At 38.9% G+C, this 24,893-nt stretch overlaps 1 protein-coding gene across 1 annotated transcript; it reads left to right on the plus strand.

Moving 5' to 3' along the window:
• The first annotated feature begins 19,962 nt into the window (after positions 1 to 19,962).
• LOC124574986 (putative gamma-glutamylcyclotransferase CG2811) lies at positions 19,963 to 22,033 on the plus strand. Its single transcript, XM_047131156.1, has 2 exons — positions 19,963 to 20,412; positions 21,962 to 22,033. Exons 1-2 carry the CDS (start codon positions 19,963 to 19,965, stop codon positions 22,031 to 22,033), a joined length of 522 nt encoding a protein of 173 aa, XP_046987112.1.
• The last annotated feature ends 2,860 nt before the right edge of the window (positions 22,034 to 24,893 follow it).

The raw sequence follows: 24,893 nt of genomic DNA on the forward strand, positions 1-24,893 counted from the left end.
TTACTCGGAAAGGACACTGAATATTATTGGGACAATAAGGGTCGATTAACATGGTGGCTGTGACTACCTGTAACTACACAGACATCAACATGTCTCAACATATCTAAACAGTACTTGCTGACTAAGCTACTGCCGATAATGCTAAATTATGCTGAGACTTTCTAACATATGCCTTGGTGACTTTTAAAGCAATCTTCGTTTCTTACCTATATGACTGTGTATTACTGCTGTTGTCATGAACTCTAGTGTCATGCCTATTGTGATGTTTGGAATTATGAGTAACAGTTAACAAACATTTTGTACTGCAAGATAAAGTTAATACCCTGATATGAAGTCGCTATTACGTTTGGGTGATTTTGAAAGCATAGCAACCCCTGTTTCTTACCTATATGAATGTTTATTGCTACTGTTCAGTATACTATTATGTCAATGTCCCATAAAGTTTCTCACTGTGTGACAGCACAAGATGACAAACATTTTGGACTGCAAGATGAACGTAATACCCTAGCACAGGACCATTATAATATTTGGCTGACTTTGATATTGGTTTTAAAGACGAGTATAGGGCATATTTATATAAGGAAATAACATTGTTTACTTTGGTAATTCTTATCGAAAAGTGGACTATAAGCTGTAGGTTAGACTAGCAGTAATTGATGTGTGTGTTTTGAAATGTTATAGAACTAATTTTGATGTATTTTAATGAATTTAATGGGTGTACAAAGTTCGAACGACACTCATCTACTAACATGTAATTTATTTAGCTAGTTCAATAAGGGAAGCATATATATACGGTGAGTCATCTAACATTGCCGCTGGATATATTTCGTAAACCACATCAAATACTGACGAATCGATTCCACAGACCGAACGTGAGGAGAGGGGCTAGTGTAATTGGTTAATACAAACCATAAAGAAATGCACGGAAGTATGTTTTTTACACAAACCTAAGTTTTTTAAAATGGTACCCCGTTAGTTTTGTTAGCACATCTGAACATATAAACAAATACGTAATCAGTGCCGTTTGTTGCATTGTAAAATGTTAATTACATCCGGAGATATTGTAACCTAAATTTGACGCTTGAAACCTCCGACGTTCAGTTGCGTGTTATAACAAACGCGGGCCACGGTCGGCGAGCAGCATCTGCAGGGACATGTTTACGATGACGACCTAGGTTTCGGCTACTTCTAAGAGTGCCTCCATCAGAACTAAAACATTTAAAACTGGCATGTCACATATAAAATAAATATGAAGTGATAACGCTTTAGTCACAAAATATTAAAATAGAAAATATAGAGACCCAACTGGAATAGAAGGAAGCTCATTACCAATATGTAAAATCGCTGGTTTTAAGCTCAACTTTGACGAATCAATAAAGAGTCTCCACTTATCAGGGTTGTTATTAATTCTGAAAGCCTTCATTAGACCATTTATGTCCACACGTGCCACAAAACTCTTTTGCATGTTAAAAAAGGAGTGAATTGTTGCTCTCTTCTGAAGTAGAATTAAACATTTACATTGATTTCCAGAAAATTGCACCGCTGCAATTTTGATGATAAAATCTCAGCCTTGGCTTTACAGAGCTCCAAATCTGTAATGAGATCACTTAACTCATTTTGAGACAATTTTTGTGGATCATCAGTTGACGATATACTTGGAAGAAACTCTGGATCTTGTGATGTACATGGTTCAGGACATTCAGAATCCCCATCAGAAGTAATCTCGAACTGTGTCGGTGGTTAAGGTATTGGCAACCCTTCCCCATGTAGAACTGGACGTATGGAGAGGAATGTTAGGATAGATCACTGTCCGCTTCTTCTTCTTAGATATTCTCTTCTTGATAGGAGGAACCGTACAAAAGTAGCAGTCACTGACATGGTTAGTTGGCTCACGCCAGTTCATGGGCATTGCAAAGAGCTTTGAACGTCATTTCCCATGCATCCAATTCCTGAGGTTGCTGGCACAAGTGTTGCATCACATGCGGAGCCCAGGGTTTATCCTGATCACCTGTTTTGCACCCAAAATAACAACTGTAAGTTTTTTTAATCAATAGAGTCATTTGCTGTTTTTGTGAAGCAAATGTCACTTCTTCAAACACATAGCAAAATGTGTCAGCACTGTTAACACAAAATCGTGGCATTTTTGTTCACTTCAGTAGCAGTCAACTTGAACAACTGGCAGTTAATCTGGAAACAAATGTGCAAAAATTATTAAATACATTAATAAAGTCAATGACGTTGAAGAGGAGGGAGACATAAAGACCACTAAAATTAGTATCAAGATGTTTATATCCAAAATATTGGACACAAGTAAGACCAGGGACAATAATATAAGCCATTGTTACTTGTTATTATGACTTTGACAACCCATTATAATATTTGATTTTAAACTTAACATAAAAATCCGTATATAATTATCTCACTGTAATAAAACAGTGTAAAATGAAAATTAGAGCTAATTTTGAATTGTCTTTGTGATATTCGCGATCAGCACATTAGAAGTGATGGGAATTGGCTATTTTCATTCTATTTCATTGTTGCACACTGTTATGGGAATTATATTCTGTAACCATTCTAGACAGCCTTTGCACCACAGTTCCGATTGTTAAATACTGTAGCTTTCCTCAAAAGTTATTGTGTGTAATCTCGAGCAGGTTTGAATCATTTGTAATAATAAAAATAACTGTCAATCAGGATAATCAGTTATAATTTTCTAGCATAGTCCACTTCCATAGCTGAGGGGTGAGCTGGCTGACTGCCATGCGGAGCTCCTGTGTTCGGTACATAATACTACCAGAGTGTAAGTACTGGAACAGCATGCTTTCTGTCTTGCGAGACCAACTGAAAAGCTATTTGGCCGAGTAGCAGTGGTACCAAGATCAAGACACACCTAAGGAAGGCGTCTTGCAATAGTCGCCGAAACGTCGGAATTTTATAGTTGACAGTGCGGTCTCAAACCCAGAAGATTTTTATTGATTTATTTTTCAGCATAATCCCTGTTCAATGCGTTGGCCTTGTGTCACCTTACTGGGAGGACCTGTATCGCCTTATGGTACCACTCTACTGGTCAGTGTCGTAGCCAACGTCTTGCTACATCAATAACCTCCACATCATCCACGTAGTGCTTCCTGCAGAGTGCATCCTTCGTTGGGCCAAACAGATGGGAGTCGGAAGGTGTGAGACCTGCGCTGTAGGCTGGATGAACAGTCCAGTGAAGCTTTGTGAGCTCTTGAGTGTGCAGACGTGTGAGCCTTGCATTGTTATGGAGAAGGAGAAGTTCGTTTGCCTTTTTGTGGCAACGTACAATTGTAACACTGCAGGAGTCACAGCTGTGTACAGCCGGCCAGTAAGCCGGAGCTCGGACAGTTTGCGAGACCTTGTTGCGATGATGACAGATGCCTCACTCATCAGTCACTGTGATTTTGTTCATTGGCAGATTCCCGTACACATTCTGTAAGTGCCTTTGAATATCAGCGAATCTCTGGTTTTCTGCCAAAAGAAACGCAATGGCAGCTCTCTGCTTGGAACGCACCTCCATTGCAGACGCCATTTTGAAGGCGGCGTATAGTGCCTCCACCTATTGTAAGTTCATGCAACTATAGGAGCTGAAGCGAGAATATTCCACGATGTCCCATAACAAATTCTGCATGTTTTCAACTGAAATTGACCAAGAAAAAATGTGTTGCATTACATACTGAACGCCCTTCGTAATTACGAGACAGTAAACTTAGTCCGACAATGGCAAAAGTAAACAGAAAAGAATCGTTTCGTAAAAAAAAAAAGAATGTTGATATAATTTTAATATTAGGAAGTCTTTTCAGAAAGTATTTACGTGCAGTGGAGCCTTATATAAAATTGAAAAGAGGACGATAAGCAGTAGAGATAAATAAGATAATATAAATTTTTAAAATGTGCTGTTACAGAAGAAGAAGAAGTTCAGATGGGTAGATCAGACAACTAATTAGGAGATACTGAATCGAAATGAGAACAAAATAAATTTAAGGTACAAGTTTACTACTATAAGAAATCATTTGTTGAGGCACCAAGGAATAGTTATTAGTAACTGAGGAATGCGTGGGACAAAAAATCGTGCAGGGAGATCAAAGCTTGACAGTAGTAAAGAAGTTGAAGTGGATGTACATTGGAGAAGCTATCCAGATAGGAGATACTGGCACAGGATTGACTAGCAGGGAGAACAGCATCAAATAAGTCTTCGACTACTTTACGAAAGCCGCCAGTTTCGACTCTACGATCAATAATTCATACAGCTATGTGATCTGGCACAAAACTACTTCCGAATAATATCATCAGTTCGTGCTAAGCGTGAGAGTCACAACTGTCGTTAAGCTGTTATTGTAACAAGGATAACGCTGTAAAGTCATGTGCACATTCGCTAAAATTGTGAAGTCCACCAACTGGAGATGTCGTTGTGCCTCTACGACTCACGAGTACAGAGCAACTTATACATTTCGCTAAACATTTACGCTTCTTAGCGAATCAGCTCTGTAGCTAGGCAATGATTGGGCTGTCCTACGTTCGTAGCCATTCTCAGTGTTTCAGTCTCTTCTACAGCTAATAACATTATCACATCATGACCTAGTTTGGCACTCTAACAACTAGAAGAGTACCCGTGATGTCACGGGAAGCACGGAACATCACGTGCAGTGGAAGTATTTTCATTTTGTGGGGAAATATTCCCATCCCCCTAAGGTTGCCGACAAAGGGAGTATCGCAGCCACCGTTTTAATGAAATATTGTGTGCTCGGATGGTTTGACAAATAATCTAAGCCATAGTGGGTCGAGTATACAACTAAAGACTGTAGGTATTCTGACGACGTATACGGAATGTTTATAAAGAAGAGTACTCTTACTTATATACGAGATTTGTGTCCTGCACTGTGATTCAGCCTTGTTCAGTTAATACCGATCCTCAGAGATGTGGTCCATCTATGCGACTAAATAAAGGTCGTTCCGTGTCATACGCGTCTCGCTTCTTTTTATTTATGAAGTATCTTTAAGTGGTGATTTTGTGATCTTATTACTGCATATGTGTCGTCCTGGAGTTCTGCTTAGCTGGCTTGTGTACACCAAGATGTCCGACTTTCAGCGTTTTCGAGCACGTATCAGTTTAACCTTTCACTTTCACTGTATCTATAAGTATCGGGCGCTAAACGATTGCGCCACTGGAGCACTGAATGTGTTGGTTTTATGTGTTTACTGTATGTACTGTTGCCAACTGAGCTGTTGCGTATGTTACAAGGTCAGATCAGTCAATAATCCAGCCTGTTGCTCGCTACACTAATGAGTAGATACGTGTTCTTCTTCAGCAGGAGCCATTTTTTAGTCTACACATACCCCTTATGTGTGGCTGCACCTATTGCATAACTGTCGGTACCGCTGAGGCATGCGAATTCCGTCACCGTAGGAAGGTACATGGTTCGTGGGAGGGGGGGGGGGGGGTTCTTAGTTAAAGCAGGTTAATCATAAAGAAGGCCATAAAATTGCAGTATTTCGCCAATTGAACATTTGCTTCACAGCCCGTGGGTAGAAAAAAGAGGCGAACTGTGATGCTCTACCGAAGTTACTACTTTCAAAATATTCACGTTCACAGGAAACGAATCCTCTCTCCCAATTAGTCTGGTTGTACAAAACATTCAAGAATATTCACGAAAACTGTGTTGCAAATAGTACAATTACTGTGCAAAACATCTTGTATCTTTGCCGTTCGCGAAAATACAGGTAAATTCCGGAGGCTGGAAAATGAACCAGGTATGGAGTTCCATAGTTCTTTGAAGCTTGAAATTTTGTGAATTTTTCTTTTTATAGATTTTTGTTTAATTAGTTTAAATGCAAAAATATGCCCACCAAATAAGCGAGATTCTTGTGTCACGTCATAAAAACACTCATGCAGATGGAATTTTTTCCCTAAGAACAATTACTATTGTGTCTTTCAACAAGAAAAAACGTGTTACCACTGCGCCTTTTGATACACTAGAAATAAACAGTAGGGTTTAACGTACCGTCGACGACAAGTTCCTTAGAAATGGGTGAACTGTGGAATACAGTAAGAAGTGTGTCCGTGTACCTTCCATGTTTTCTCAAAGCCGTTCAAATAACCTTTAATTTAAAGCTGAATCCTCAAATAAAGTCATCATGTTGATTAATTCATGTGGAGTTTACATAACTTATCTGGTATTATCTTACCTGTAAGAGTTTACCTGTTAATGACACAGAGATTCCAGGACGACGAGGGCATTTCCCTACGCTATAGTTGGTGAATGTGTCCCTAGAACTTACGTACGAACCAAACACTTGAAAAAACGACAAAGGTGAACGAGAAATGCACCTTCCATCAAGTGTTATAAGCTACCCTGGACATCAGCTTGGATGATTAGAATATTTTGCCCAAAAATAGTCCGTGTAAACCCAACTTAAAAGCGATATAAGACAAAAGAATTAGTTACCCCCAGGAGACCGTGTAACACCAGCTCCCAATTCAGCGAGGAAGAGAATGCACTAGTCTCTTCAGATACGGTATACCCAGCTGAAGCCACTCAATGATGATTAGAACCCACTGAGTTACCTGATCATGGGGATGTTGATTCCTATGTTTCACCAGCCGTTCCAGATATTTCCAGACATTTTCTGTGGTCTTAAGATTGGATGATTTAGCTGATAGGTCAAGGAGCATAAGGGTGCCACAGTGTTCATCAACCGAGGAACGAATACTTGCAGTCCTGTGAATATGGCTGTTGTCACCTTGGAAAACAGGAGTGTGCACAGAGCACTCATCATGAAGAAGTATAAGAGAGGGCCACACTTGGTCACAGAGGATGATGAAACAAACCTCCTGGTTCATATTCACAGTAACCTGATTGAGTGGCGCCAAGTCATGGCATGAGAAACCAATACCACAAGAACTACAGCCTCCGTACGCTTTGGTTAAATGTCCCATTGGATTGTCGGTACACACAGCGCCTTGCATCATTGCCTAGTCGGACCGGACTACACTCTTAACAGTCAGCTACTGTCCAGTTTCTGTGTCGCTTGGCCCACTGAAGATGTGCAGCCGTGAGAAATTGCTTTCTGCTAGGTACGCGACTCCAGATATCCACTTCATGGCGCTCTCTTTGCAAAGTCTGCTCTGAAACTGGTTGAGATGTACCTGCCCTCTCTGACAATAACAATTCTTGTCGAGTTTGAAGCCCATTCTCATTGATAAAGCGTGTCAGTCGTCAGTTGCCTGTCATTTAGAATCTTTTGACGATCACTGCTCTTACGCCGTATTACGTGGCTGTGAGTTGTACATTGTTCTTTGTACTTCGGACAGTCCGCATTCATACATGAATAAATCGGATAACTTATTACACAACGTAGTCATGGACACGTCCAAGCACGATAACCCGTTTTACTGAGCTGATTACGATCAATTGGCTGGCACATGCCCATTTAAAAAATCTGGTACCCACTTCCAGAGCGACTAGCGTGCTCTTTTTAGGAGGTGATTGATATTTTTTTCCAATGAACTTATTATTGTTTGCAGGTGCCGTTGCGGTTCCTTTACGAAGTTCTTACAAAGCCCCAGCGGCCTGCCGAACACAGGACTGTAGGGTTCAGATCCGGAGACATTTCTGGCTAGTCCATGCTGTGGATGTCGTCACCTGCAAGTGATTCGTTCGCCAAAGCAGCTGGAGGCAAGCAGCAGTTTATAGCCCAACAATAAGGCTCCATGGGAACCAGGTTGCTGCAAAATAATTCTGCAGCACTTCCTAAGCAGTCAATTGATTTCGGCTATCTAAAATTCGAAAATTAAATGCCCCTCGAAACAAGAGACATCTCACAAACTCCTGCAAGATAAATGTGAAAATATCTGAAATGGCAGACAGCTAAATGTCTGGTATGGAGACCAAGTAATATGAGCCTCTGATAAACAGTTCATTGGTCAACTGTAACTTCAGAGGCAGCTGTAAGCTATGCGCACAGTTGTCTTGTAGGCATCGTTAGATTTCATCCCACAGGTTTTTCCCTCTTGTTGCGTGAGTTCTGTTGTCGGATCTTTTACTGGGGGCTACGACGAACATTTTCTATCACGAAACCGTCACCAAAACAATCAAATAAGAAATTGTGGCCCATTGAAAGCTGTGAGACTGTGGCTTGCTTCTGATTTTCAATCATACCGAGGACGCTGTTCTGTAAAGCAGGATCGAAATGGCGTCTTTGTGTGCTTCGTAGTTTGTGTAAGTAAAAGACTACACTATGCCCACAGCTAAAGTTTAAACGCAACTTTGAAAGTGTAAGTCTAAAGTATGCCCTTTTTGTCTTTGAATCACACTCCCATTCAATTCCATTCTTACACAGATTGAGCAGTTCTCTTTCGTGGGGAAATCTGGAGTGTTATTTACAGTGGTTTCTCAATTTTACACTTTCCAGTTCCCTCTTTTCCCTATTCTGAACACATCTTACGTAAGGCACTATGACTTGTACCTTCTAAATCATGAAATTCTTTTGTAATGATCCGTCAGCTCCACTCAAACAATAAAATATGGTGAAGGTAATCTATAACCATGTTCCAGTGATATAAATTCTTTTCGTGATAATTTAGGTCACTTCCACCAGTTGTGGACAGGACACATGCGTGACAAACACGTCAGACATGCAGTGATAAATTTGTTGTTCTTCACCTAAAAAATAGGCCAAATGCTCAGTCTTTCCCTTTTGCTTTTCTAAAATTGGGCGAACAATCTTGTCGTTAGCTCACGTACACTGCAATAGTCCAGTATACACTGACTTCTTATGCCAGTGTTGTTCTATCCTGCACATTTCAGGCTCAATACTAAACAGCAAAATGATTATTTCTAGTGCAAAAGTTAGATTTGCATATAGTGTCCTTAACACCTACGCATTTAACAGGTACTGACGTTGTTTTGAGGATGCCAGACGCTTCTCAATTAAATAAGGCAAGCAGGAAATTCTCTATCGGTACTTAAATGCACGCGTTTTTCTTCCTCAAGATACTGCCCTTAGTACTGAATACGTTCCCATGTTCCACAAGCCAGTGTCACGCTCGTGTGAAGAGACTGAACACGAAGCAGTAGTGTCGTCCTCAGATCCAGAAACTTGTGTTAACTGTACTGATAAACACGCTGTATACGGAGGGGGGGGGGGGGCAACTGCGACTAATTCGAAAAATACTGGTATCGATATACTTCTCACAGTCCAATGCACGGAAGGCGATGCATTTGTCTTCCACCTCAATTTCATTTGCGTTTCTTGCAGAAAATCTGTCGTTGAAAGTTACTTTCTTGTCATTAATACAAACAAATGGCACGACCACTAATGTCGACTGAACGACCAATGTTGCCAAGTCTGTCAACTTTCAAAATCTGCTGGAAATTGGTCAGAAAAAATATTTGTAGGAGGAATATGCTTTCTTTTATATAATGCATACAATATTAAATATGGCACATTTAAGGCACACTGTTATTTTATTTTGAATGGAAATTTCACTGTCTAATTATGAAAAACAAGTATTTCAGTGTCATCCGCTTCTTCTTCCACAGATTGTATTAATGTTGAGGGCCCTGTGTTGTCACTGCTGAAGCCATTACTATAGTCGCAGGGTTGGATGGTACATGTGAAACAAAAAATACATATTTTTTAAAGCATGGTAGTGCAGAAAACTCGAGACATAAATTTATGTGTTTATTCAATTATTTCAAATATTATCTTTTTTTCAGAACTCCATCATTAAATTGGAAGTTTTGACAGGACATTTCGAAGCACCGAAGGCTGGCACGAATCGTCAAAATAAAACTGTTTCTATACGAACTTTTGGCAGTATTCATTTGACTAAAGCGCCTCTCTATTTCTGCATTTGACCAAGGCAGCACTAAAAGTATCTTAGCCAATCTGCACAGTTCACTAAAAGGCTTCTGTTTACTCACATCCTCATATTTTGATACTTCACGCCAGAATCCAACCATGACTTTCACATTTTCCCAATATACAAAGTTGATTCCTGCCACTGGAGTTCTACATCAGACAGGATGGCCTGTCTGATACCTGTTTCCAAAGCTAATTATGTGATATTGTCCTTTACTCTTATTAAACAGTTTTCTGGTACTATAGATCTTGCGTAGCACTTCAACATTCTTCGGGAGACGGCAATGGAGCTCACTGACAAGGCGTACAATAAAGTTCATGGAAATTTTCCGAATTCACATTTCAAAATCTACACTTATTCTATCGCTGATCGCAAAATTCCTATTTGCTTTTCAGAAGCGGAACCGAAATGTGGCTTGGGATGAAGAAAACTTTTAATATCCCCCTGGGATGAAGAAAATTTCTAACATTTACAAAAAGCAGGTCTTCTTGACAACCTTTTACAATCTAATGGGGTTGGCAGACCTAGACTAAAGCGCCTTGTTAACTGTGTCGCAGTGTCGCAGAATTGGTCGTAGAAATATGAAAATCAATTTGTTACTATTGTCTTTATAGATTCTATAAAATCGGCGGTACAGCAGCTTTCATTCACTGACGCGTCCCTAAAGTACTCTGTTAGAGCCCCCCCCCCCCCCCCCCCCTGATTAAGTACCTCGACGGAGTCAATTGAGATCCAGCGTTCTACAGCGATGTGTATTATCTTCTAAGGATCACCATGACAAAGTGTACTATGCAGACCATTGTAGGCCTTCTGCTTTATCTAGAAGCGGTGAAGCCAATTTTGTATTTCTGGATAAATGAGTTCTAAATGGGCTGGTAATTTTTCTTTACAAGAATGAGAAATGGCCAAGTGGATTGAGTGACAAGAACGTCGTATGACTATTAGGTGTGGAATTTCTTGCTTAAGGAGAGCATAAACTCCAATGTCTTTGCTCACCATTACATAATGCGCTACCTGTGTCTATGGCAAGCATTTTCTGCAAATTCAGTTCAAAGTCAGCTAATATAGCTTCCACACCTTCAACAGTTGCTTTTGCATCACCTGAGTCAATCGCTGACAGTTTCAGAAATGTTGGAACGCCACATCCCTTGAAATACAAACACGTAATTGTTTTGTAATAGTAATTTCGGTGTTGTCCACAAGTATGCCGTACGAACTATTACCAACACTATTTTTCAACAAACCTTTAAATTGCGGATGATTACATCTTTTGTCGCTTCAATACATTTTGTACTATATAGTTTCAGATCTCTTGTTTGGAAACATCGTTTGTTCAGCTCGCTAATATGAACAAAAACTGCGTAGCACAATAAATGCTCATAAATAATGTTACTCCGACCTTGGCTCTAGCTGTTGTGACTGATGGAACTTTACGCTGAAAATGAAGTTTACATCGTGTAGCACAAGAAAGTGGTTTAACCGCTTTCATACGCTTGTCGGATTTAGAATGATCTCTTAGTCGCGAGTACTTCCTGCTGAGAAGACACTGACAAAAGTGAGATCGCAGCTATGTCATATCTGTCGGCACCTTTTGAATCCATTCCCCAAATTGTTGCGTGTATGGAGGTTCGTCGGCATTTTGTAACAAAATGTCCACACCTCTCAGAAAACTGACTTATTACTCAAAGTGAAAGGAGTTAAATAAATGCACTGCAAGTTATATTGTAACAAGTGCGATTTTGTATGCAAGCAAGCAAGCTTCAGTTTGTTATAGCGTCATGCATCACACAGTAGGCAATAATGATCGGAATACTGATCGTTAAATAATGTATAAAGCTATCTATTCTGAAAGTTCATCCAGAATATTAACTTCGTCTTTGAGCGGTAACAATTTAATAAAATGTGAATTAAGTTAATTAAATTAAATTATTTAACTGTGACACAAAGGAATTAATGACATTAGCTGCCAGTGAGTATTGATTTAAAAGTATTTGTGCCCCCAGGATTCGAACCCAGGCCTCCTCCCTACGAGGCAGATGTGCTGACCACTACGCCATCTGGGCACAGCAGATAGTGTAAGTGCACAGACTATCCCAGCACCCCTCCTGTCACACCCAAATTCTCAACATATCCACACACTGCTGATTTGGTGCACCCTGTCCATTATAATAATGACTTATGGCATTTCGCAGATACCTGAAAGAATTCGAGTGTAGTGGGCATCTGGACTGAAGTGATCATTCGCCGTCCTCGCGTTAATTATGTATGTGGCGTCTGTCCTTACGGACACTTCTGAAATAACAGACACCATTTTGATCCTGCAGACATTATGAAACAAGACCAAAGGAATTAATGACATTAGCTGCCAGAGGACATTGATTTAAATCTATGGGGGAAGCTGAAAATTTGTGTCGGTGCCAGTGGCAGCTAGTGTAATTATTTCCTTTGTGTTTTGATTCATAGTGCCTGCTTAATCGAGATGGTGTCTGTTCCTTCGGACATTTCCAAAAGAACAGACACCATATGTGTAATTTTGTTTTATTTATTAAAGTACAGTAACACAAGAAAGAGCAGACACCACGTATTTAATTCTGTTTTATTTATTAAAATACAGCAATGCGAGAAAGAAATCTGCCAGATTTTCGTCTGTCGTCTGAGAAGAATATTTTAGGAACACAAATCTGCCAGAATCAATCAAAGGTCTGCTAAACAGGCAACACTGCGAACGACATACCAGTCTCAGCCTCTGACAATGTGATTTTTTAATCATATATCAGATGCTTATTTTATAATTTCTGAATAAGGTACGTCGAATACGAACATTCGTTTCTTTATGCCATACAGAACACCAAATTTTAATCTGGTGTTGACTTTTCAAGTTAGTTTCTTCTTGTGCTGAATTTATTTAATTGGACAAAGAGCCTTGACTTTGCAGTTCTACTGCAAACATAAGTATATTTTGTTCAATCTGTCACCTATTTGTGCGTAGGATAGTATGTTTGAAATATTTCACTCCAATGGATGTACACTTTTGAAACATAATTGGATCTTAAGTTTTTCATAAGCTGGGGTGTTATCACCACTATGTTTACCTTTTTCATTATTCTAATATCTTTGATGGCACATTTATTTTTACTTTACCCGTTTTAAATCTGACGAGGCCGCTGTAGGGCGTGTCTGAGATGCCAGTGTTCTGTTTTATCACAGGATGTAAACTTTCACATCATGTGCCTTTCAGTAATAACGTAATTTGCTTTGAGCAAGAGATGCCCATTTCCACGGACTCTTTGATTTAAAGATAATATTAATGTATTTACTTAGCTATGTATAGGATAACATCTGAAAATTAATATACGGCGCATATTCGCCGATATTTAGTTGCCTGTATCTTTTGATCGGGTCGGTAAATGGGCTTCATTTTTTCACACATTTCATCTGAAGTTTACTGTAGTATAGGTCACCTTGATATAAGTGGACCAAGTGACATGTGTCGACGAATATTTATTTAGTTTGGACCTCTGAACTTAGTCCTTAACGTGCAGATTGCAGTTTCTGGATCAAGTTGTCTTCATGTGACTCTCTTACATGCATGCCCGCCGATAACGTGGGTGCGCCATGCCTCGAGCACCCACTTACATAATCTTGTCGGTGCGCCACACCCACAAAATTTTTAGTTTGATGAAAACAAACTAAGACACATATTTTTCTCTTGTCGTTATCAAAACGTAATCAATATTGAAACACTAAGATGGGAGTTAAAATTTCTGACCTCTCAAACATATATTTGTTTCAGATGTCTCTGTGCATAGGCAACCGCAACACACTCCCCGGTTCCTTGCTTTTCTCTGGTCAAGTCAAAAGCTTTCCCCAGAACAACAGTCGCACTATACTGTGAATCGAATCCCGTCTTTTCAGCTTGCTTTCATGTTGCCTTACCAGTGTCACATTATAATACGCCCACTCCATTCGTCAACAATTATTTCAAAACACCTGCTTGCCAGTATTGAGCAATAAAAAATAATCCTAGATACAAGGAAGCCGATTGTTACAGAATACCGCAGTAGCTATTTTTTTAACATAACAGCGGTGTGGTTTAAGATTTCAGGGATGTTTTTTTCACGTAATTTGTATTGTTATCGTTTTGTTCGTTGAGACAATGGCCTTGACGGACGCGGGAGTTTATAGTGTAGGCTGAAGGAGTGTTACCACATTAATCGCTAGAACAAAGAAGAGGGTCTACTGACAGGATGCGTGAAGCAAAAGCCCTTCGCCGGGCAAAAATTTTCGCACTTTTCAAACGTTGGGCGACTACTGGACGCATGTGGGATGCTGAAACACAGTACTGAGTATTGATTCTATATATAATTTCGAATTCGAACAGTTCCCTAGTTTCTATGGATAAAGTCATACGTTTGTCGTCATAATCACAGGTGGGCATTACTAACACTGCCAATAGTGATAAGCACGTTCAGCCACAAGATAAGGAACCCTGCCAGTTCCTGTAGCACATCCAAGACGTGTCAGGGAACCGTCAGGCAGGTCGTACCATAAAGGATGGGAATACACACTTCCTTGGATTTATTACGACAAAGAATTGGACAAAGTGTTCTGTGATGTGTGTACAAACGCTTTTGAGCCCAGTATAGTGCTTCCGTCGGCAACTGATACTTCTGCAGACAGGCATTCTTGTAACGCATTTGTTCGAAATGGATTTTCCCAGTGGCAAAAGGCAATTGAACGTATCAGAGTTAATGAAAAATTTACACTACACCGTTCGTCCGTGACTGCTCGGCAACTACGGAACAAGGTACAAATGTGTCATGCCTTATCTCAACAAACAAAGTAAAAGATGTGAAAAAAGCACGCAAAGCGATTTTAAAGCTAGTAACGTCCCTCCAGGTTTTACGTCAGTAGGGAATAGCCATTCGTGGCCACACCAATGAAGCATCAAATATTCATCAGCTGCTGTTACTTAGAGCAGAAGATGCTCCTGACTTGAAATCTTTGCTGCACCGAACTTCATATAAGTAGGTTTCTCACTATGCATTGAATGAATTGTCTAGTTATTATCCAACGATATACAGCAAAACTTTGTGAAATCTACTAAGGAGGCAATATATTTTCTCTTATTGTAAATGAGTCTTCCTAAATATCAGAGAAGAAACTGCTATCCATTTGTTTCAATGTCAATAAAGATCTGTTTGAATTCGGTCAGAATGTCATACGACATTAAATACTGTATTGTCACGATGGTGCGAGCAATTTCATTGGACATTTAACAGGATTACAAAGTAGAATTACTCAGTTGGAGCCGAGAGCTGTATTTCTTCATTGTCCGGGGCATAATTTGAATTTCGTAATAGAAGAAGCGATGCAAGGTGTTATGTGCGAGACTTCCCGGTGATTCTTCGTGAATTAATATCATTTGTAAGGCATTCACTAAAGAGGCTAGCGGTGTTTCAATCGCTACAAGAAGACAACGAAAATGGTGTAGAAAATAATCACAGGCTGAATTCGTGACGATTCTGTCTTACCAGGTGGTGTGTCAGGCGACAATCACTAAAATCGTTGGAAAGTAATTCTGGTGTTCTCTTGAAATTATTGGAAGATCTGACAGAAGAAAAAAGTGAAGTCGATGGAAAGTCTAGTGGATTTTTTTCAAACCTGCATCAATTCAGGGTTCTTATTTCCCTGAAAACGTTAATTTCAGTTTTCGTTAAGGCTGAGCAACTTATTCTTCTTTTCACAAGGAAACATTGTCATACCGAGAAATCAAAACATTGGTGGAAACTTTACCCGCGAGTTTAACTTCACAAAGGCATATATTTTTTGAGTTGTGGGATGAAACCATTAGGAAAGAGGAGGAACTTAACAGTGATGAACCAGTTTTGCCAAAATGCTACAGCGAAGGCATTGCTCCTGATACGCCGGAGGAAATGTACAGACAAATAATTTTTGAAATTAATGATGTGGCTTTGAATTCGGTAAACCGTAGATGTGACCTAAAATTCTGGAACTTATTTCACAATTTGAAGCTTTTGCTATCGGTTAAATTGGGGATAATCGAATTCTGCACTTCTCTGGGGCCGGCTTTGATAAAGACACGTGTGCAGAACGAAGAAAGTGGAAACGGCCAACTTGTCAATCATTACAAATATTTTAAGTAGAGAAATCACTGGTCCCAAGCGTGAAATGCTCACAGAATTTATGAAGTTTGTTCAGATGATTTTTAACTATACCTGTTACTTTTTGTACCTCTGAGTGGGCCTTTTCAGCACTCAGACGACTGAAAGCGTTTTTGCAGTCAACGACACAAAAAAGATTGAATGATTTGGAAATTATCCATGTTCACAAAGAAATGACTAAAAATAATGATATTACTAAAACTGCAAAAAAAAAAAAAAAATCAAGAAAATGTACAAATGGCCTAAAAAAGAAAGTGTTTTACACTGAAAGTTAACATATCATTATTTGGTACGCTAAGTGAGTATTTTTGTAGTTCTGTTCATAAAAAAATCTTTGCATAGTTCTTTGGTTCAAATGGCTCTGAGCACTATGGGACTCAACTTCTGAGGTCATTAGTCCCCTAGAACTTAGAACTAGTTAAACCTAACTAACCTAAGGACATCACACACATCTATACCCGAGGCAGGATTCGAATCTGCGACCGTAGCGGTCTCGCGGTTCCAGACTGCAGCGCCTAGAACCGCACGGCCACTTCGGCCGGCCCATAGTTCTTTCTCCAATAAATTACAACTCTCTGATTTGTGAAGATTTTTTCATTTTAATTAGTACGAATGTGTTATTTTCCTTTAGTAAGGTGTTCACATTGTTGCCTTTTGCAATCACTGTGCATGTTTTAAGTATATAATACCTGATATAGATCCAACTGGCATTTTGTTACAGAATTAAAAATTGAAAATTAATTAAAAAATATTATAATACAGGAAGAATCGATTAATGTTACGATTACATATTTTGAGGATATTCATTAGAATAGCTTATCCTTATAACACAAACCCACTAGCACGACAGCCCTTGCGGGATAGGGCCTGTCACTGAGACCTTTGTCTGCGCGGACAGGTAGTCAGTGAGTCGCTTAGGTCCCAGGGTTACTCCTGGTACTCATTTCAGACTTAGTAGACATCCACATTACAGTGTGGAGGGGTGTAACCTTTTGGCCTGCAATGTGCCCGGTCTGGTACTTCAGCGGCCAGCAGAAAGTACGAGGGTTATTCCAAAAGTAAGGTCCGGTTATAAAAAAAAATCAAAACTAAAATGTTTTTTCAAAACAATTGTTTTATTTACATTCCTTACATCTTTATCTATTTTTCTACATAACTTCCATACTTATTTAAACATTTGTCACATCGTTCAACAAGCTTTTGAATGCCCATGTTATAGAAATCGGCCACCTGTGACGATAACCAGTCCTTAACTGCTTCTTTCACTTCATCATCTGTGTCGAAGCGCTTGCCGCCGAGAAACTCCTTTAAGTAACGGAACAGGTGGAAATCACTTGGCGCCAGGTCCGGACTGTAAGGAGGATGGTCCATCTGTTCCCATCCAAATTTCTTAATCAGAGCTTGCGTTTCATTTGCAGTGTGGGGTCTGGCATTGTGATGCAACAACAAGATTCCAGACGACAAAAGACCACGTCGCTTATTCTGGATTGCACGTCGAAGTTTAGTCAGGGTAGCGCAGTAGGCGGCTTTATTAATCGTTGTTCCTCTCTCCATAAAGTCGACTAACAATACTCCACGTCTATCCCAGAACACAGTCGCCATAACCTTACGTGTTGAGATTGTCTGCTTTGCCTTGACCTTGACTGGCGATGACGTGTGACGCCATTGCATTGACTGACGTTTAGACTCTGGAGTGATGTGAGAAACCCATGTCTCATCCCCTGTGACAACATTGTCTAAAAGACTGTCACCTTCCTTATGATATCGCTCCAAAAAATCAAGAGCAAAAGCCATTCTTTTCATTCGTTGGGGCTCAGTAAGCAGCCTGGGAACCCAACGGGCATACAATTTGTGAAACTTCAAATGTTCAGACACAATTCTGTACAAAGTTGTTCTACTCACATTCGGAAAATGCATGTCTACGTCTGTAATAGTGAATCGGCGATCTTCACGAATTTTTTTGTCAACCGCATTGACCAAATCGTCTGAAATCACTGATGGTCGGCCACACCGTGGTTCATCGTGCACATTATCCCGTCCTTCATTAAAAGCTCGCACCCACTTGCGCACTTTACTGTCGCTCATTATGTTAGGACCGTACACTTCAGTAATCTGCCGATGGATTTCCGCCGCTGAATTGTTTCTTGCAGACAAAAACCGTATCACTGCCCTTACTTCACAATCGGCGGGCTGATCAATTGTCTTAAACATTGTAAAGTGACACTGTGAACTACACTCAGCAACAGTAACAAAGCGAATGGCGGCGTTTGACGCGCAAGGCTTGCCGGGAGTCGGCACGCATGCGTGTTTTGTCATTGGCGCCAAATTTCAATAGTTACGGCGAATCGGACCTTACTTTTGGAATAACCCTCGTAGAAGATTATAGGGGTGAGATTTTCACTCTGCAGCGGAGTGTGCGCTGATATGAAACTTCCTGGCAGATTAAAACTGTGTGCCGGACCGAGACTCGAACTCGGGACCTTTGCCTTTCGCGGGCAAGTGCTCTATCAACTGAGCTACCCAAGAACGAATCACGACCCGTCCTCACAGCTTCAGTTCCGCCAGTAGAGCAGTTGCCCACGAAAGGCAAAGGTCCCGAGTTCGAGTCTCGGTCCGGCACACAGTTTTAATCTGCTAGAAGATTACTGTTATTTTATTAAGAATTAAAATAAAATATAAACACATAAATATGCATACTATAAACAGTAAAGTCAAACGCAGAGAAATCGTCAGATCGACACGGTTTCATAGAATCAGTCAACGCTAAATTGAGTTTTGCACAGAGTATGCAAACTGCTTGACCTTGCCGTCTCTCGTACTTCTTTGATTGCAGCAGGCCCCTCGCACCTCACAAAAGTGCAGCGCAGATTAGTTATTACAAAACAATGACGATAATGAAAATGTATATCAAAATATAACATTTAAGTAGAAAATTAACCATTATTGATATTTAGTGTACCCGATTCTGAATAATGCACATTTTTCTGAACATTTGTCATATATTTGTTCCGCAACGCTGTCAATATCCAATAAGAAGTAAAGGTGTTTAATAGTGGGCAGTCTACTCAGTTTAGCACAACGGCTATACAAGTTCGTGGTGTTACAAGTGAGCGCTATTCTGAAGTGAAAAGTTAGGAGTAAGATGGTAGCAAAATCGCCATAAATGAAATTAGGCCTGTCAATATCACAGACCATTCAAATGATTCCGCAGATTATTAGTCGGATGTGAATATGTGTTTCATATTCAATTTTTTTGTACTTCGCATGGAAAATAAATGACATTGAATAAAAAATTGGCAGTTTTTGTTATTGATAGTACAGTGATTTGACTCCTCGGTAAGCTCTACGTTTCTAATTACTTTCTACACTCGCAGTGCTGTGTTTATAGGGCAAGGAGCAAGAGATACGGAAACTTTTTTTTATAGAGGCAAAGCACTCATAGTGTGGAACTCTATGGACAAATGGGAAGTACATTTACGGTTGCTCCCATCAGCCACGGCGCCGAGAGTCAATTTGGTTTGTGTGAATAACACACTTTTTTCTTGTTAAGTACAACCATTCATAATGTAAAGCGTGGTGGTATAGTCACTCATTTGTTCAAAACTAGTTGTGTGCTCTAAAATTTATCGCTCATCTAAGGAAATAACCTGTAATCTACTGCGGATTAATTATACTGAGTAGTCCTGAATCGCCTGTTCGTCGTAGTCAATACAAAACTTAATAGTCAAGTATTAAATGGCTTTATCAACACTATGAGACCAAGACTTCCAGTGTAGGATTCTGCCATACAACACACGATGAACAAATAAAGAAAAACCTTGAATGCAGCAGGAGTTATCTTCTATGGAACTAAATATTTTCAGAATCTTTATTTCAGTGGTGACAAGATAGAATATGTCATTCTACTTGTTCGTTTATGGCACTCTGAAGAGGGACGAACCAGAACACCATTATCTTGAATATGAGACAAATGGAACCTCCAAATTTGTGTCTACAGCTCAGACTGTGAAGCGTTATCCGCTTATTATAGATACTCAGTACAACATTCCCTTCCTTATTCATCGAGAAGGTATGGGACACAGAATTTTGGGAGAAATTTACGAAGTAGATGAGCGCATGATGAAAACTATAGACGAGCTGAAAAGTCATCCAAATTTATATTGTAGATTACAAGACAGTGTTCGTATTTTCGTTGAAGATGAAGAAGATGTAAAGAATATTCCTGTGATGAAATGCTGGATGTATTTCATAACTGATCTAAAGAGAGATGTTGGTCCAGTGATGCTTCGTTCGTACCATTCTGATGGTTATCATGGAAGACCATTTTTGCTGAGAGGATCCTGTGTAAATATGGAAGATGTGAAGCATCAGTTGCATTGTTGTTGCGGAAAAAGATACGAAGGGTCAGGGGATACCAACGCCTGTTCTTGTACATTATCTCCCATGTAATAAAATAAAAAATGTATCTTGAAGACGAACTTCAAATAGAAATGCTTGGCAACTATATTCGTTTTATACGTCTTCTCGACTTGTGATGACAATTTTTGGTTTCAAGATTTGAGAGGAAATTTATACGTTGATGCATTTCAATGCCTATACAGATTAGAACCCTTTGGCTTCGTATAATAGGCTACATACTGTAGCATTAACTTATATGATAGCCAAGTGTCGTGGATACATTATTAACAGGACTTAGCGTTACGATAGACATTATTACATAATATAGTTATGACCAATAATGCAGTACGGTTCACTGTAATACAGGTACTTTCTTTTACGATACCGGTATTTTACTGACAGAGATGCAAGATCTGCATCAGATAAAAGTACGCAGAACAGCGACAAAGTGATTTAATGTTTATGTACCGTATTTAATAAAACAGTGGGTCCATAAAAATGCCATTAACTGGAAAATTACAACAGCTAACAACTGCCATGCATTAGTGGAGGCAAATCGTTTAAGACCGCGATAATCAAACGCGCTATAATTATACTTAAAAATGAGGACACAACAGCAACTGCAGTTTTAAAACTAAATAAAACTTGACGGACATCATAAATAACAACTTAAAAAATCAGCCATATTTACTTACCGCCTCCAGAATTGAGAGTTCATTAAGCTCAAAATCAGTACCAGTGATTATATCACCGCCAGAATATAAACACCAATTTGCGCTCAGAAAAATTTACAATTTTACTGCATCAAACGCAATTTACATATATTGTTAGGTTCAGAACACCTGTGCTCCTTCTCGTTTAGTTTATCTTCTTAACAACATTTCTGAGAATAGCATACCGGTACACAAAACGTACATAGAAAAATAAATAGTCCAGTCACAACTGAAAAACCAACAGCAACCGTATACAACAAAATAGAGAAGTGCTCGATATTGACTAAATGAAAGGACTGTTTGAGAGGACACGTCCTGAGGCACCAAACAATCATCAATGTGATAAGGGGGGAGAGAGGGATTGTTGAAGGAGACTTAGGCTTGATTACTGTAAGATTAAACTGTATGTGGGTTGCTGTTAGTGTGGAATTATAAGGAGGCTCGTAGAGGATAAAGCATGGAAAGCTGCATCAAACCAGTCCTCTACCTTAAGAGCGCAACAACATGCTTCAGTGCTATAGAACAAGAAGTATTAACATACATACATCTGAGAGCCCATGTGCCAGGTTATTGTAGAAAATAGCCTACACTTTGAAAAACAATAAAAAAATCTGGAGGGGTGTACTATTACTGCACTGCACCCCCCCTCCTCCCCAAACAAAGCCACAGAGGGAGGATAGTATTATTGTCCCTCTCCCCCTCCTCCCCAAACAAAGCTGCTCATGATAAAAATATTTTGAAACTCATAAACAGTCTTCTCTTTTGATGTCATTCATTTTCAGTTCAAGGCAGTGAATGGATTTGATGTGTGGAGGATGAATCTTGAAGATGAATCTGGAAGATCAGCAGAATAGTCTGTGGCTGACATAACATAATAGTTAACAAATTTGTTGTGATCAATGAAAATCTGTGCTAGATTGAGACTTGATGTCAGAGTTCCTGCTTATTGTAAGCAGTTGCCTAAATCATTTAGCTGTCTTCCAATATCCATCACAGTTGCAATAATAGACATTTCTTCATGGTGACTAGTTTGGGACCATCATGTCCATTTTCAAACCATAGCCTTAGAGGTAAGTGTAAGCAACAGTCCACCAGTGTATGTGTGAGTAAACAAAAGTTTATTATTCATCACTAGAAATCATTATAAGAATAAAAAATGTTAAACTTCATGTGAGTATACAATTACTCCTGAGAAAAATTGTAGAAAATATACTGATTTTCTTAATGAGGGTAAATGTTACCAGTATTGTATAGAATCAACTTCACATAATGCACTATTGCACAATTTATTTATTGTTGAAACTTTGTTTTAGGAAAAGACTTGCTGCATTCGACTGGAAATAAAACACATTGTATGCTCATATGAAATTTAACATCTTGTACTCATTTAATGATTTCTATTGATGAATAACTCACATGTACATTGGTGGACTGTGTGATTACACTTATGCCTTTGACATGGTTGACCATGCTGCTTATGAAACTCCATAAGTATGGGATTAGAGGTGTAGCCCAAAATTGATTCCATAGCTACCTTAGTCAAAGAAAGCAATATGTAGAAATAAGAAAATCAGAGACATTCAAGCACTGCAGGTCAGATATACTACATACTACAAATGGCGTCCCTCAGGTATCTTTTCCTTGGCCCTGTTCTCTTCATATTGTTCATAAATGATCTCCCAGAACCCATACCAAATGCCAGCTCCTTTCTGTATGAGGATGACACAAACATCCTGATAACCAGTAGAGGTGACACATTGCAAGATGCGGTTAATGAAACTACTTGTCATTTACAATTGTGGTTTGAAGCAAATAAACTACTCATAAATTCTCAAAAAACTGTAAGTATGAACTTCCATACTAGACAAAATCTAATCCCCTTCAATGCAGTTATAGTTATTGGCAAAGATGACATTACGAACAGGCAGGAGACCAAATTTCTTGGACTTACCATCAGTAACACACTAAATTGGAAACCACATATTGAGGCATTGTCACAAAAGCTTAGTAAAACCTTCTATTTATTACGATCATTAAAAGACACAGCCAGTGTAGATACCTTGAAGCTGGTGTACCATGCCCTGTTTGAGTATGTCTTGAGCTATGGAATAATATTCTGGGGAAAGAGCTTTGATCCTCTCACAATTTTCAAGTTACAAAAACAAGTACTAAGAATAATGAAATGTAAAAAAAGAACTGAACACTGTAAACCACTATTTCAACAGCTAAAAATCCTGCCACTGCCATGCCTCTATATATTGGAACTAGCTTGTTTTACAGTACAGCACTTGGACGCCCTCGACAGAAATGCAGACCTCTACACACGACACCAGAAACAAAACACAGTTCAAATTATAGCCTACAACACAAAATTATATGCAAATGGTGTTAAATGTATGGACATTAAAAAATACAACCACCTCCCAATAGACATAAAACCAAGCAAAACCCCAAAAATAATGAGAATTAAATTAAAGGAATTGCTACTAAATCACTGTTTCTATTCTGTACATGAATTTCTTGAAACAAAATTTTAATTACTTGCAATAAGCTGTTTATTCAGTTGTAGATGTTTCTACTTAGTAAGATAATTTAATTATTGTATCTTATCTAAATTCTGTCTGTATATATGTATTCTGCTATGTGAACTATGTACCACAATATTTTAATTACTTGTAATAAGCTGTATATTCACTTGTAGATATTTCTACTTAGTAAGATAATTTAATTATTGTTTGTTACTCATATTCTGTCTGTATCTCTTATATGTACTCTGCTATGTGCAGTATGCACCACCGTCATCTCTCATCACACACCACCTTTTTTATATTTTGTCTGTATATCTTATATGTATTCTGCTATGTGAGTTGTGTGCCACTACTGTCATCTCTCGTCATATACCATCTGAACATAATTTTTCAAATTGACTTGTCCTATATAATATCATATCATATCAGCCAGGAAGAATGTAGCACTGAAAGCACATGTGAAATGTTATAGAAGCCTGTGCAAGAAAGTATTAATTGCAGCTAAGAAGCTTGATAATGATTCATATATTGAGAAAGGTAACAACAAAATGAAGTCAACTTGGGAGGTAATAAATAAAAATATAGGTAGACACAAAAGAAAAGATAACAGCTTTGTCATTAAAAGTGGGGGTAAAATTGTTAAGGACCCACTTCAGATTGCCAACATATTTAACAAAAATTTCACAAATATAGCCATAAATTTAATCAAAACTAAATGCAATTCCGATAGCAAGCTAAAAATCCCCATGAATAACATGACAATGTTCCGTTATCCAGTAACTGAATCAGATGTACTAAATGCTGTAAATAAGTTAAAAAATAAAATGTCATGTGGGTGTGATGGGATTCCTGACAAAGTCATTAAGCAAAGTGCAAGAAACATAGCCTCACATCTCACTGAAATTATAAATGAATCTTTTAAGACAGGGGTGTTTCCATCAAAACTTAAAATGTCAACTATAAAGCCACTTTACAAGAACAGTGATAAATATGATGTTAGTAACATCAGGCCTTTATCAATGTTGTCAGGTTCCTCAAAAATAATAGAAAGGATAATGTATCATAGACTATACAAATTTCTTATGAAGAATAGAATATTGGTTAATGCGCAAAATGGTTTCTGTAAAAATAAATCAACTGAAATGCCATCTTCAGTTTTTTGCAACTTGCTCTAAATTCCATAAAT

Source organism: Schistocerca americana, chromosome 1 (genome assembly GCF_021461395.2).
Source record: "Schistocerca americana isolate TAMUIC-IGC-003095 chromosome 1, iqSchAmer2.1, whole genome shotgun sequence".
Taxonomy (NCBI): domain Eukaryota; kingdom Metazoa; phylum Arthropoda; class Insecta; order Orthoptera; family Acrididae; genus Schistocerca; species Schistocerca americana.